Source organism: Rhinoraja longicauda, chromosome 28, assembly GCF_053455715.1.
Source record: "Rhinoraja longicauda isolate Sanriku21f chromosome 28, sRhiLon1.1, whole genome shotgun sequence".
Lineage (NCBI taxonomy): Eukaryota > Metazoa > Chordata > Chondrichthyes > Rajiformes > Arhynchobatidae > Rhinoraja > Rhinoraja longicauda.
The window spans coordinates 1,084,724-1,100,852 of NC_135980.1; the positions used below are offsets into that span (position 1 = coordinate 1,084,724).

At 50.5% G+C, this 16,129-nt stretch overlaps 2 protein-coding genes across 2 annotated transcripts; both read left to right on the forward strand.

Annotated features, from left to right (window-relative positions):
* The first annotated feature begins 4,954 nt into the window (after window positions 1–4,954).
* LOC144607373 (uncharacterized) lies at window positions 4,955–5,707 on the forward strand. Its single transcript, XM_078424162.1, has one exon. The coding sequence runs from the start codon at window positions 4,955–4,957 to the stop codon at window positions 5,705–5,707; it is 753 nt and encodes a 250-aa protein (XP_078280288.1).
* Window positions 5,708–13,886: 8,179 nt separating this feature from the next.
* Window positions 13,887–14,297, forward strand: LOC144607240 (histone H3-like). Its single transcript, XM_078423932.1, has one exon. The coding sequence runs from the start codon at window positions 13,887–13,889 to the stop codon at window positions 14,295–14,297; it is 411 nt and encodes a 136-aa protein (XP_078280058.1).
* Window positions 14,298–16,129: the final 1,832 nt, after the last annotated feature.

Consider the following 16,129-nt stretch of genomic DNA (forward strand, 5'->3'; position numbering starts at 1 on the left):
AACGCTCCTCTACCCGCGCTACCCGACTCTGCCGGTCAGCCGCCTCTGGACCCTGCCGACCGAGCTGCTCTCCATGCCGTGGCGGTGAGGCTACCTCCCCTGTGGACCGACGACCCCGACTTCTGGTTTGACCAGGCCGAGGCACAGTTCGCCCTGCGGGGCGTAACTGCCGACGCCACTAAGTACTTTCATGTAGTCGGCGCCCTCGACTCGGCCACCTCGCGCCTGGTCCGACCCTTCCTCCGCGCCCCCCCGGCGACCGATAAGTACGGGGCCCTCAAGGCCTTTCTCCTCCATCAGTTCGGCCTCAGCGAGGCCGAGCGGGCGGCCCGGATCCTCCGGATGCCGGGCCTGGGTGACCGCCGCCCGTCGGTACTACTGGCCGACATGTTGGTGCTGCTGAGCGAGCACCAGCCAAGGTGTCCGACCCGTGGTCAGCTCGCCAGCAGCGGCAGTTGGCTTTCGTCTCGGAGTACACTACCTCCATCCGTTTCATCTGGGGCAAAGACTACCGGGTGGCCGACGCCTTGTCTCGACCCATGGTCCACGCCGTCCTGCAAGTGGCCGATGGCATCGACTACTCAGCCCTGGCGGCGGCCCAGTTGACAGATGATGAGATGTCCGCCTATCGTACCGCTGTTTCGGGCCTGAGGTTGGAGGACGTTCCCTGTGGCACTGGGGGTGCGACGCTGCTGTGCGATGTATCCACCGGGCAGACGCGGCCCATCGTTCCCGTTGCCTGGCGGCGCAGAGTGTTCAAGGTGATCCATGGGCTGGCCCACCCTTCCATTCGGGCGACGACGACCCTCGTGGCTTCCCATTTCGTTTGGCACAGGTTACGTAAGCTGGTTGGACATTGGGCACGCACCTGTATCCCGTGCCAAACTGCAAAAGTACAGCGGCATGTGCGTGCGCCGCTCCAGGAGTTCCCCGTCCCTCGCCACCGTTTTGACCACATCCATGTGGACATCGTGGGGCCGCTGCCGCCTTCTCGGGGCTTCACCCACCTCCTGACTATGGTGGACCGTTTCACGCGGTGGCCGGAGGCAGTTCCACTGCCGGACACTTCTGCCTCTACTTGTGCCCGTGCCTTGTCGGCTCACTGGATTGACAGGTTTGGGGTGCCGCTTGACATCACGTCTGACAGAGGGCCGCAATTCACCTCCGAGCTGTGGTTGTCCATGGCTCAACTACTGGGGGTTAACCTGCACCGCACCACAGCGTACCATCCGCAGGTGAACGGCCTGGTGGAGCGTTTCCACCGCCAGCTCAAGGCTGCTCTGAAGGCCCGGCTCGTTGGCCCGGACTGGGTCGACGCGTTGCCGTGGGTTTTACTGGGCGTCCGCACCGCCCCCAAAGAGGACTTGGCCACCTCCTCGGCTGAATTGGTGTACGGGGCTCCGCTGACAGTGCCCGGTGAGTTCGTTCCCTCCGCCCAGGGTCAGGCAGAACAGCCCTCGGCCACCCTGCAACGCCTTCGGGAGACGGTGGGCTCGCTGGCGCCGGTGCCGATGTCTCGCCACGGTTCGGTGCGGCCACATGTCCCTTCCGCCCTGCAGGACTGTCCGTTTGTGTTCCTGCGCCGGGATGCCCACCGGACGCCCCTTCAGCGGCCGTATGAGGGACCATTCAAGGTGCTTGAGCGGGGCTCTGCCACTTTCGTTTTGGACATGGGGGGTCATCCTGAGACGATCTCTCTTTCGCGGCTGAAGCCGGCGCAAGTGGACGTTAGCCAGCCGGTTCTACTGGCGCGGCCTCGCCCTCGGGGTCGTCCTGCGTCCCGGCCCTTACCCCCGGAGTTCCCGCGGGTGCCTTCCCCTGGCGGGGTGGTTCCGGTTCCTGCTACACTATATAAAGCTAAACTAGAGATTTAACTATTAAATAATATCACACCAGGCTAAAACTCGTTAGGGATATATTTAGTGGCTCTATAAAGAACCTTTTGTGTCCAGTTGGGTGTGTTGATATAACTTAGATTTAAACTTTGCTTGGGTGGCCAGTTTTCTTGGGCAGTAGTACAACCTGGATGTTGAGTAAAACCCCAATCTTGATGATGGTGACACCACCCAACAGCTTGTTGAGTTCCTCATGTTGCGGATGGCCAGTTGCCGGTGGCCATGGACCCACCAATTGCAAGATGTCAGCTGCCAGATATTCGATCACTGTCGTTAAATAAATTGGGGCGCCAGCACCAATTCGCTCAACATAGTGACCTTTTCATAACTGTCGATGGATTCGACCAACCGGGAATTGCAAATCAGATCGGGAGAAACTACTCTGAGATTTGACACGTCTCTTTCCCTTTGTTTCTGATTGACCATTGGTGATTGCACTGAAGGAATTAACGACTATGGAGAACTTGCATAGAAGAGGAGATGAGGTCCAGGGTAGATCAGCCATGACAATTTTGAATGGTGCGGTGGGCTTCAGTGGTCTACTCTTGCTCCGATTTGTGCTGTCTGCTCATTTTTTTTTCAACAGGTCATAGAATCACAGAATAATACAGCAAGGAAAGCGGCCCTTTGACCCACCTTCCTCGTGCCAAACAAAATGCCCCATCTACACTAGTTCCACTTTTGGCTGTTATCCCGCTAAAACATTCCTATCCATGTACCCGTCCAATGTCTTTAGAATGCTATTCTAGTACCTGCCTCAACTAGCCATTTGGCAGCTCATTTCATATACCCACCACACTGAGTACTGCAAGGCAGCAACTATGACAACAACACTGTGCTTCTGTAATTGATGGCTTTGTGGCCAAGTTTGCCAATATCTGGAAGATTGTTGGACTGTTGAGGAAGCAGGGGGGCTGCAGAATGATTTGGACAGGTTGGAAGAACGGGCAAACAAGTCGCAAAATGGAATAAAGTGTAGCAAAGTGTATGGTCCCATGCACTTTGGTAGAAGGAATAAAAGTGTAGTATACTTTGTAAATTGGTTGAGGATTCAGAAATCAGTGGTGTAAAGGAACTTGTGTACTGATGGGTGCAGAATTCCCCAATATTTAATTTACAGGTTCAGTCAGTGAGAAGAAAGGCACATGCAATGTTAGTATTCAATTTGAGATTAGAATATAAAAGCAAGGATGTAATGCTGAGGCTTTATCATGCGTTGGTCAGGTCACGTTTGTAATTTTATGAGAAGTGAGCAGTTTTGGGCCCCATAATCTGAGGAAGGATCTGCCGGCTTTGGAGAAGGTCCAGGGGTGGTTTACCAGAATGAATCTCGGGATGATTGGTTAACTTATGAGGAGCATTTGAAGGCTCTGGGCCTGTAGTTGCTGGATTTCAGAATGATGACGAGGTTCGCACTGAAACCTCCTGATAACAAAAGGCTTAGAAAAAGTGGTAGTGGAGAAGATGTTTCCAGCAAAAAGAGATTTTAGAACCAGAGGGCACAGCCTCAAAACAAAAGTACATCTCTCTAAAAAGAGAATGAGGATATATTTATTTATCTACAAGCGGCAAAATCTGCATAATTCATTGCCACAGAGAGCTGTGGAGGAAAAGACATTGGATATTTTTAAGGCAGACTTTGATAGGTTCTTGATTAGGAAGGACATCAAAGGTTATTGTGGAAAGGCAGTAGAATGGGGTTGAGGGAGAAATAGACCAACCATAATTGAATGGAGTAGACTCGATAGGCTAAATAGCTTAATTCTGCTCCTATATCTTATGTGCTGTGGATCTTTCTGTAATTGCTTCAGCTTTCACATTAAAAAAACATCAGCAGTATCACGCGAAAGAGCACGTTCTCATCGGTGTTTATCGCATCTCCATCTTTAGATTTGCTTCTGATTGTGGGGAAATGCCTTAGGGTGTAATTGCAACCTTTGATTGGTGGTTATTACAATTAGCTCATTGGTCGAAAAGAAACTCCTTGATTGGTTGTTGTTGAATCCATAAAAAGCACTTTATGCAAATTAAATTAGTCAATGCGCAATTGCTACCTGTAACCAGGATAATATTCGTATTTTCAAAAGTCCCGCAAAAACTTTTTTTTTAAATGTAACATTTTTAAAACCGTTAGACTCCAGTGCCATCAAGGAGTAGGCTTCCAAATAAAGCATTTTCATTCAAAGGGGCCGCACTCATTTTTAAATACTATAAATTGAAGTTCAACCAAATTGTTCTACCTGGGATTGTCCTTGCCTGATGTTATTTAACTCGGAAGTTCCATCCTACTGATTATTCAATAGTTTACAAAACCTCTTAGAAAATTGCCATTTGACTTTGAGAAAGGGGATTTTAATTAAAGTTTTTCGTCATGAAATGGGAATTTGGGCAAGAACTCAGTGTTGGCAGGAGATACGGTGATTTCTGCCTGTGTAAAATTATTTATGGAGTCAATATAAACCACCCGCTTATTACGATATTGGCTTATGCTCGTTGTCCTGTCGGCGTACCAACCCCCTTCACAAGGACCGTTCTGGTAATAAAAAATGATTGAGAGCAATATTAAACAGCGCGAAAATAACTCCGCCAAAAATAAATTGGGCAACAGCATAACTTGATGTTGGGCATTTTGATCAAGAGAACTCAACATTCTTGTCACTTTGAGAGCGCTAGTCCGGCAGCAGCGTGAGAAGTTTGTTTCTTATTATGGAGAAACTATAAAAGAACAGTCGTTTTAAAATCTAGATTGGTTCGAAAGCATTCGACACAATCCCGTACATTCCCCTCTTTATTGCATTCGCATTTTTTTTTGAAATTGTGACTGACTACAAATACGTTAATGGGAGATTTTGAACATATGAGCCAAAATATGTTCCAGATGCTGTTGGACGAACGTTCTCAAAGTGCCATGAATGTTGATGGCGGGTGAAGGAATTCCTTGCAGTTTCCGGGATTGCTCATTACCGTCCGCCTCCGCCCCATAAAAGCGGCTGCTGCCCCTCGCTCCTCTAGTTTCAGCCAGAGAGAGGAGAAAAGAGCGGTTCCTGGGCCACTCCGACATGGCTGAGAACCAGAAGGCGGACGATGTCAGTGATTCCGGCGGAGGTGGCGGGGGAAGCAACACCACCCCGCCTCTGGCGCGGCCGGCGCCGGATAAGCGAGCGGCGGTGAAGAGGCGGCGGCAACGACAACAACCGCAGCCCCAGCCCCAGCCTGTGCAGCGGGCTAAGAAGGCCCCGGTCGGCCCCACCGTTACCGAGCGCGTCCTGTCGGTGGCGGCGTCCAACAAGCAGCGGCGCGGCATCTCGCTGGCCGCCCTGAAGAAAGCGCTATCGGCAATGGGGTACGACGTGAGCCGCAACAACAACCGCGTCAACCGGACGGTGCGGCAACTGGTGCAGAGGGGCTCGCTGGTGCGGACCAGCGGCACCGGTGCCTCCGGCTCCTTCAGGTTCAACCGGACAGCGGCGCCCAAGCGGGAAAAGAAAGCGGGACCCGTGCGCAGGAAGGCGTCGGCCAAGCCTAAGAAGAAAGCGAGGTCGTTCAAACCCACCGCCGCCCCTTCCAAGAGGTCGTCGCCCAAGAGGAAGGGCCCCAAGCGTCAAACCAAACCGCGCAGGACCGTCGCCCGACCTTTCAAGCGCCGCCCCAGAGCGGGCGTCCGTCCCCGCACCAAGGCCGGGGCCCGTCTCCAGCCCCGGACGGCGCGGAACTACCGCCGACATGGGCCGGGCAGAGGAAGAAACGCGGCCCGCGGACGGATCCAGCGGCCGGTGGGGCGCCCACGCAAATCCGGACCCAGACGTCGGTAGAGGGAACCGCCATCGTCTGATGACGGTGTGGCCTCGAGGGGATGAAATGTTTAACGGTCTATTATAAAACGGCTCTTTTCAGAGCCACCAAACAATCAAGAAAACAGCAAATCTGTTCCCGGGGAGGACGACATGTAACCCAGTCTAAGATGGAACAACCTAAGATTTAATATCAATTTCGCTACAAAGCCCTCCCAACAGAATTACTTTAAGTAGTCGCTGAGTTGTAAAGTTTCGCTTCAACACCTACATTAACAACTAATCAAATTGTGTAAATTATCGATGTCACAGTAAATTTATCAAATCCATTCGGTTTTATTCGCCCGGTGCATTTGAAGATTAGGTGATTATCTTTGCTGCAGTCCTTATTTAAGACCTTTGCGTCAATGACTTGTTTGTAGACGATTTGACAAGGCAAATAAACGAATAACGGCAGGAAATGGATTTATTGATCTGGATTCATTTCTTCAGAATTGCTTATCAATAGCTGGCGACGACGCGCTGGGGTTGGAATTGGCTAGACATTTTATGTACTGTACTTTGCAAATCATATTTTATATTGTTCACTTAATATCACAGTTGGGCACGCGGCCGTTTGTGTGAATTTTGTGTTTTGAAGGTCACAGTTCTATGATCCCAAATATTAACCTATTAAATATTTGAATTGATTAAAAGAATCCCTGTGGGCTTGGTAGAAATAAATTGAGACGAGAAAATATCGCTTTTTTTCATTTGAACTTGAATAATCGAATGAATTAGAAGTGTCACCTCAATTATATCTATAACTTACTGTTACTAAACTAAGGAGCTAAAAGCGGAATGGAAATGGAGCAACGCAATGGGATGCCTTGAGACATGGCTTCAATTTCAACATATGCAGAGCACAAATACATGTTTTGGAAAGAACTGCAGGTTTAAATCGAAGGTAGACACAATGCTGAACTAACTCAGCGGGACAGGCAGCATCTCTGGAGAGAAGGAATGGGCGACGTTTCGGGTTGAGACCCTTCAGACAAATAAATGTTTGACGTTACCGGGGACAAGATTTATATTCTATTGATTGTATATCGAATGTCAAGCCGAGGAAGATTCTTGACTTGAAGCGTTGATTGTGTCTTTTCGGACGCTGCCTGACCCGACGGTCTCCGGCTTTTTGTAATTTTCAGTGATTTGATTTTCATTATAGCCAATTGACACCAACAAAGTTATTGATCAATTAGAATCTCATTTAAAACTCGAGTGACTCTTAAATGGCAGCTTTAGATGGAGTTTCTACTTGGAGCTGATATACTTGGTGACTGCTTTCATTCCTTCCGAGACGGCGGATATCGCCAGTTCTCCGGGCAGCAGGAGGCGGGGGGAACTCTGTATCTCCCGGGAGGGGATGGTCTGGCGGCGGGTGTAATGCACCAGACGGGAGGCCTCGGAGGCGAGCCGAGGCGCTCCAAAATGTCTGGTCAACGAGTTGATGACACTCGTGGCCTTGGAGAAGATGCTCGTGGTGGGATGGATCTGTTTCAGAACCTGGTAAATGTAGTCGCTGTAACTCTCCTTCCTGCTCAACTTCATGGTGGTTTTCTTCGAGCTCTTCTTTAAAATGGCGCCTTTGGAACTCACTGCCAAGGCACTTATAGAAACAGCGACAGACCTGCCCAATTCAAAATAAAATGCCGATTTTTAAAATTATTTTCTCATATCTAATATTCTCTAATCCATGCAACATTCTGGTAAATCTCGTCTGCAACCTTTTCATGGTGACCAGAACCAGGGATGCAGTGCTGCCGGAGCTCACCGAAATAAACAGCGGGAAATTTTACCTAGCGATGAATTTAACAGCAGCCGCTACGGCACCAGTGACAGCTCCGACACCTAAAAAATTAGCACTGCAACACTGACCAGAACTACACACAATACTGCAACTGTGGCACAATCAAATATATACACAGCTGCAACATGGTTCTTCGAGTTCTATCGTGATGAATCCAAACATGCCATATACCTTCTTTATCACCATATCTGCTTGTGTTGCCCCTTTCCTAGAACATAGAACAGTGCAGCACAGAAACATGCCCTTTGGCACAAAATGTATGTGCCAAGCATGATGCCAAGTTAAACTGATCTCATCCACTGAGACAAGATCCATATTCCTCTATTTCTTGCACTCCCATCTGCCTATTTAAAAGTCTCTGAAACACCATCAAGTTCGCAGATGACACCAACATTGGGAGCCGGATGAGTCAGACTATAGGGAGGAGATTGAGAATCTCGTGTCCTGGTGTCGGTACAATAACCTTTCGCTCATTGTCAGCAAGACAAAGGAGATCGTGATCGACTTCAGGAAGTGAAATGGTACACATACTCTAGTTTGTATTGAAGGCACCAAAGTAGAGATGGGGGAAATCTTCAAATTCCTTGGAGTAAATATAACCAAGGTCTTCTGGACCACCCATATTGAAGCAAAGAGGAAGAAAGCACACTAAGCCTCTACTTCCTAAGAAGACATGTATACACTGGAATTTAGAATAGGCTTGTATACACTGGAATTTAGAAGGATGAGAGGAGATCTTATCGAAACATATAAGATTATTAAGGGGTTGGACACGTTAGAGGCAGGAAACATGTTCCCAATCTTGGGGGAGTCCAGAACAAGGGGCCACAGTTTAAGAATAAGGGGTAGGCCATTTAGAACTGAGATGATGAAAAACTTTTTCAGTCAGAGATACCACAGCGCTCTCCTTGCCTGTCCTTTGTTCCCCGGTGCGCCACTCGCAGCCGACCACGCGGGTGGGGTAAGCCAAACTTTGCTTCCCTCTCCTCTCCCCTCCCCCCCCCCCCCCCCCCCCCCCGGCCTTGCTGCTTCTCCGGACATCACTGACTCCATCCTCCCGGTCTCTGGTCTCTGGTGCGCAAGCAGGGACCGGCAGAGCAGCTTTCCCCTTCTAGGATTATGGGTCCAATGAACAAGGTGCCGAATCAGTGACTTCCTCCTGCAGGCCTCAATCCATCGAGTCCTCTGTTCGGCCACGCGGGACATGCCCTCCTGAAGCTACGATACCCTGGGGGGAGAGGGAGGAAGAGTGGAGCTGCGGGATTCTGATGAGAACCATGTGAGGGCTTCATCTATAATGGAGTGATGAAATCCTCACATGGATCTCCTTCGTATCCCGCAGCTCCACTCTTGTTCCCCATTTCCCAGTTACAACAGGGACAGAATCCCCCTCGTCCTCACCTTTCACCCCATCAGCTGTCGCATACAGCACACAATCCCTGGCATTTTCACCGCCTTCAACGGGATCCCACCACGCCACATCTTCCCATCTCCACCCCTTTCCATTTTCCGCACAGACCGTTTTCTCCGGAACTCCCTGGCTCACTCATCCCTTCCGACCCAAACCACCCCTTCCCGAGATACTCTCCTGTGCAACCAAAGGAGATGCAACACTTCTCCCTATACTTGCGCCCTTGACTCCAAGGACCCTGACGGTCTATTCAGGGGAGGCATAGATTCACTTGCACCTCCTCCAACCTCATCCATTCTATCCGGTGTTCCAGGTGTGGAATCCTATCTATTGGTGAGACCAAGCGCAGGCTTGGCGATCATTTCGCTGTACACCTCTGCTCAGTCTGCCTAGGCCTATGTGATCCGCCAGTTGCTAAACCCTTTAACTACCCCTCTTATTCTTATACTGAACGTTCTGTACTGGGCCTCCTCTTGGCATCAGAGTGAGGCGAACGGCACCTCATATTTCGCTTGGCCAGCTTTTAACCCTTTGATATGATATATTGATTTATTTAACTTCAAGTAACCCTTGCTTTCCCTCTCTTTCTGTCTCTCCCCATCCTAGTTTCCGACTAGTTTTACTGTCCTCCTGACTCAATAACACTGACCTTCCCCTCAGCTAACAATAAGCAATTGTCCTTGTCCTTATCACCATCAGCTTTGATCTGTAATTTTCACACCCTACTCTTCCATATCTCCAGACTCCCTCTCCCCTGACTCTAGTCTGAAGAAGGGTCTTGACTCAAAACATCACCCATTCCTTCTCTCCAGAGATGCTGCCTGTCTCGCTGAGTTACTTGAGCATTTTGTGTCTATCTTCACTATATGTTGTGTGATTTTAAAATCTGAAATAATTTTGGAAGATGATAACCAGCAGAGACACCTGTTTCCAAACAGTGGAATGTAATATTCTTGGGCCTTTAGTGGTGCTGGACTGGTATATTTTCCGGACAAATTAATGTTATTCCTATTGATAATAAAATTTACTACCATGTCATTTGCTAACAGTAGTGTAAAGAATTTTACAGTAAATCCGTTCAGAATCAGGGGAGCAGGAAATGGACAAGTTCTGAGGACGAAATCCACCCACATTCCTGACCCCTGGTGTTCTGGACCACAGCCCTGACTTTCGCCATGCACCATGCTTGCCCTCTGGAACGCCCTCCTCACACAATGACTGAGCAAGATGCCGGACTATTAGGATCACCAAAAAAATGGGTGCCAGATCATCAGTGTTTGATGGACGAACTGTTTTGAGATACATCAGTCTCTGTTTCTTTCCTATTAGTAATTTCCATTATTTCATTGTTTGCACAGATCCTTGGTTCTCCTGAATCTTTGCAATCTATCAGTAGAAACATTTGCAAAGACCATATGCAACCATATGTAGGAACCGGCTTGGAGGGGCTTCATTGAGGGGGAAGAACAATGGACAATGGAGGACCCAGCGTGGGGGGTCCAGCAGGGAAGGGGGGAAGAACAAAGGGGGAGCTCGCGTGGGTGGGGGAATTTGTAACCTTGCAAGCGTCCTTTGTAGGTGTCTATTTGCATACCTAGGGCATGCATGCAAGGAATTTCACTATGGGATCACATGTGGCAATAAAGTATTCAATTCAATTCAAATCTACATTAATCCTCAACAATGGTGTTCCACAATAATGCATTCTCAGCTCCCTTATTTACTCCTTATACATGCACGACTGTGCAGCCGAATTCAAATCCAACTCAATTTACAAATCTGCAGACGACACCACCCTTGTGGGTGGGACATCAAATAATGATGAGACAGAGTAAAGGAAGGAAATTGGGAAACTCGTAACCTGGTGTCATGACAGCAACCTTACCCTCAATGCCAGGAAAGATCGTGATCGACTTCAGGAAATTAACACATACCCAAACTACATTGACATAGAAACATAGAAACATAAAAAATAGGTGCAGGAGGAGGCCATTCGGCCCTTTGAGCCAGCACCGCCATTCATTGTAATCATGGCGGATCGTCCCCAATCAATAAGCCGTGCCTGCCTTCTCCCCATATCCCTTGATTCCACTAGCCTCTAGGGCTCTATCTAACTCTCTCTTAAATCCATCCAGTTATTTGGCATCCACTGCCCTCTGTGGCAGAGAATTCCACAAATTCACAACTCTCTGGGTGAAAAAGTTTTTTCTCACTTCAGTTTTAAATGGCCTCCCCTTTATTCTAAGACTGTGGCCCCTGGTTCTGGACTCGCCCAACATTGGGAACATTTTTCCTGCATCTAGCAGGAAACCAAAGTAGTGGTTTGACGACCCCAAAGTAGAGACAGTTGAAAGCTTCAAGTTCCTAGAAGTAAATATCACCTGCAAATTGTCACATCGAAGCAATAACTGTCACATCAAAGCAATAAGAAAAGAAGAGGTCCAGAAGAGTGAAAATGTTTCCCTCTAGATTCAGGGACAGTTTCTTCCCGACCATGAGCCAGCAACTGAACCATCCTGCCACCCACTAGAGAGCGGTCTTGATTACCATCCATATCATTGGAGACAATAGACAATAGACAATAGGTGCAGGAGGAGGCCATTCGGCCCTTCGAGCCAGCACCGCCGTTCAATGTGATCATGGCTGATCATTCTCAATCAGTACCCCGTTCCTGCCTTCTCCCCGTATCCCTGACTCCGCTATCCTTAAGAGCTCTATGTAGCTCTCTCTTGAATGCATTCAGAGAATTGGCCTCCACTGCCTTCTGAGGCAGAGAATTCCACAGATTCACAACTCTCTGACTGCATTTTTTTTTCCTCATCTCAGTTCTAAATGGCCTACCCCTTATTCTTAAACTGTGGCCCTTTGTTCTGGACTCCCCCAACATTGGGAACATGTTTCCTGCCTCTAATGTGTCCAACCCCTTAATAATCTTATACGTTTTGAAAAGATCTCATCTCATCCTTCTAAATTCCAGTGTATAGAAGCCTAGTCGCTCCAGTCTTTCAACATATGACAGTCCCGCCATTCCGGGAATTAACCTAGTAAACCTACGCTGCACGCCCTCAATAGCAAGAATATCCTTCCTCAAATTTGGAGACCAGAACTACACACAGTACTCCAGGTGCGGTCTCACTGGGGCCCTGTACAACTGCAGAAGGACCTCTTTGCTCCTATACTCAACTCCTCTTGTTATGAGGAGTTGAGTATTCATTCCATTGGCTTTCTTCACTGCCTGCTGCACCTTTGATCTTTAATCGGACTTTACCGAACTTGATATTACACAAGGTGTTATTCTCTTTATCCTGTTTTTGTAGACTGTGGATGGCTTAATAATAATCATGTAAAGTCTTTCTGCTGACTGGAACAAAAAAGCTTTCCACTATACCTCGGTACATGTGACAATAAACTAAACTAAAAGTTAAGGTAACCTAAAGTAAACTAAATGAAAGTAAACTAAACTAAACTAAACTAAACAATGTTCCCCCTTTGAAGTGGCGGCGCCTAATGGCTGCGGCTCGCTAGCAGTCTGTTCGTCTTTTTTCCTTTTTTTTTTTGTTGTGTGTCGGTGTTGGGATGGGTTTTTTTTTTTTTGGTTGTGTATGTGTGGGGGTGGTGGTGGTGTGGGTGGGGGGGGTGGTGGTGTGGGTGGGGGGGTGGGGGAAACCTTTCTCTTTTAGGTCTCTTCCTCACGGCGCGGGGTGCGGCTCGGCCGCGGGGCCTAACATCGCTGGTGCGGCTCGGCCGCGGGACTTAACAGTGCCCGGTGCGGCTCGGCCGCGGGGCCTAACATCGCTGGTGCGGCTTAACAGTGCCCGGGCCGTGGGGCCTAACATCGCCCGGCGCGGCTCGGCCGCGGGACTTTTCATCGCTGGTGCGGCTCGGCCGCTGGACTAAACATCGCCCGGTGCGGCTTGGCCGCGGGGCCTTCCATCGCCCAGTGCGGCTCGGCCGCGGGGCCTAACATCGCCCGGTGCGGCTCGGCCGCTGGACTTAACATCGCCCGGTGCGGCTCGGCCGCGGGACTTAGCTGTGCACGGCTCGGTCGCGGGGCCTTCCACCGCCCGGTTCAGCCGCGAGACGTCTCAGCGCCCGGTGCGACTCGGCCGCGGGGACTTCCATCCCCTTGCGGGGACTGTGCGGGTCGGTCGGGGACGAGCTGTCTGTCCGTGGGCGTGGGGAAGAGAGTGGAAGTTTTGTTGCCTCCATCACAGTGGAGTCACTGTGTTTGGAGTCACTGTGATGGACGTTATCATATCATATCATATATCTACAGCCGGAAACAGGCCTTTTCGGCCCTCCAAGTCCGTGCCGCCCAGTGATCCCCGTACATTAACACTATCCTACACCCACTAGGGACAATTTTTACATTTGCCCAGCCAATTAACCTACATACCTGTACGTCTTTGGAGTGTGGGAGGAAACCGAAGATCTCGGAGAAAACCCACGCAGGTCACGGGGAGAACGTACAAACTCCTTACAGTGCAGCACCCGTAGTCAGGATCGAACCTGTGTCTCCGGCGCTGCATTCGCTGTAAAGCAGCAACTCTACCGCTGCGCTACCGTGCCGCCCTCTGTGTTGGGGTCATGTGTCTTGTGTTCTTTTTTGTGTGTGACTGCTATGTAGTTTCGTTCGGTACCTTGGTACCGAATGACAAATAAAGCTCTGTTGAACTGTTGAACTGTTGAACTGTCACTAAATCCTGTATTTGGTCGCTGATAATATTCTCTCCGCCGGCCTCAGACCTTCTGAAACTGCCGGCCGGTGCTGACAGACCTGCAGCCAATCTCAGCGCTGGGACACTGTGATAGACCGCTTACACTCCAGCCAATCACAAGCTGTGGGCCGGCCCTTCAGCAACGCTTTAAAAGCCGCTCCCAGAGCCGGCTCCGTCATTCCAGTCCCTGTATTTCACACTGAGTTCCGCTGTTGAAGGGGAATGGCCCGGACCAAGCAGACAGCGCGCAAATCGACCGGAGGGAAAGCTCCTCGCAAACAGCTGGCGACCAAAGCAGCGCGGAAGAGCGCTCCGGCCACGGGTGGAGTGAAGAAGCCTCATCGCTACCGGCCCGGCACCGTGGCTCTGAGAGAGATCCGGCGCTACCAGAAATCCACTGAACTACTCATCCGCAAACTGCCCTTCCAGCGCCTGGTGCGGGAGATCGCTCAGGACTTCAAGACAGACCTGCGCTTCCAGACCTCGTCCGTCATGGCCCTGCAGGAGGCCAGCGAGGCTTACCTGGTGGGGCTCTTTGAGGACACCAATCTCTGCGCCATCCACGCCAAGCGAGTCACCATCATGGCCAAAGACATCCATCTGGCCCGCCGCATCCGCGGGGAGCGCGCCTGAACACGGCCAGTGCACCACCGACAACAAACGGCTCTTTTAAGAGCCACCGAACCGGCAGCAGAAAGAACTGCGCCCTTGTCCTGTTATATTAATGTGAGGTACAGGCAGCTGGGACCAAGTCAGCCCCCAGAGGACTGTAGGTGATGTGCAGGAAGGCTTAATAGGGCTGTGAGGTATCTTTGGCAGAGATTAAGAAGAATACAAAATATATATTTGAAGTATTTTAACAAAAATAAGATTATTTCGGGAGATAATAAGTCCCCTCAAAGTATGAGGAGAACATTATGGCGAGTGAAGGTTTGTACTTTGTTAAATAAGTTTATTGCGGTAGCAATATTCAGTTACGAAGGATAACAACCGAGATTGCAGACGACCTTTAACTCAAACTATTCACATCGAAGTCCTCTTCACTCTGCTTGGTTTTGGGCGCCAAAACCACCACATGACCTTGCTGGCCAATCCGAGGGTTCGACTCTCAGGACCAATCCCTATGGTTGCTACATGACCCCAGAACCCGAGGTACTGAATCTAACAGGAAGACGGATTTTGCGACCAGAACGAGTAAGAAGAGGGGCTGCAGGAACCACAGGAGCAGGAGGTCTCGGGTCGGAGGGGATTGCAGGAGGACGGCCCCGTCGAGGCGGTTGACCAACCAGGACAGGACGGTCCTGATCCAAGTGGGCAGGTTTGAGCCTGGACACAGAGACGAGCTCACTCCTGCCCCCAACATCTAAGGTGAAAGTGACCGTTCCTTTTCGCAACACGCGGAACGGTCCTTCATGGACCCTCTGCAACGGGGAACGATGGGCATCCCTACGCAGAAACACAAATTCACAGTCCTTCAAGGCTGGCGGTTCATGCACCATGGAACACCCGTGACATGAAGTAGGAACTGGAGCTAGGGAACCCACTCACGCCGGGAGTGATGCTAAAACCGACGGAACCGAGGGCTGCTGTGCAGAGGACTCCGGAAGGAAATCCCCGGGCACTCTGAGTGGCGAGCCATATACCAGTTCCACAGACGAAGTTCCGAGATCCTGCTTAGGAGCAGTACGGATGCCCAAAAGGACCCAGGGCAGCTGATCCACCCAATCAGGGCTGTCCAGCCGCGCACTGAGGGCAGACTTAAGTTGTCGGTGAAACCTCTCCACGAGCCCATTAGCCTGAGGGTGATACGCCGTGGTCTGCTGCAGCCTGGAAATGTACAGCTCCGCTAGCGTAGCCCAAAGGGCAGAGGTGAACTGGGACCCCCGGTCGGTGGTGATGACGGACGGAACACCGAAACGGTCCACCCAATGCAGGGCCAGGGCCCGGGCACAAGAGGCGGCGGAGATGTCGGACAACGGGAAGGCTTCTGGCCAACGTGTAAATCTGTCAACCACCGTGAGTAGGTGAGTGTAGCCCCTAGAGGAAGGTAAAGGCCCAACTAAATTAACATGAATGTGGAAAAAACGGAACTCGGGAACCACAAACTCCTGCACAGGAGGTTGTACGTGCCGGTGAACTTTAGAGGTCTGGCAGGGAACACAGGATCGGGCCCAAGCGGCTACTTGCTACCGCAGGCCAGGCCACACAAATCTAGCGGCTACTAAGGCGGAGGTGGAGCGAATGGACGGGTGCGCCAACCCATGAATGGTATCAAACACCCGGCGCTGAAGGGCGGCCGGCACCACCAGTCTGGGGCGGGGGAGGGAAATATCACACCAGACTTTTGTACCCGCAGGCCCACAAGCCACTTGGGCCAACTTCAACCCCAAAGTGGTGGATTGATATGCTGAGGCAGTGTCCGCCAGGCGCTGTTCCTCCGCAAGCGCCTGGAAATCTACCTCGTA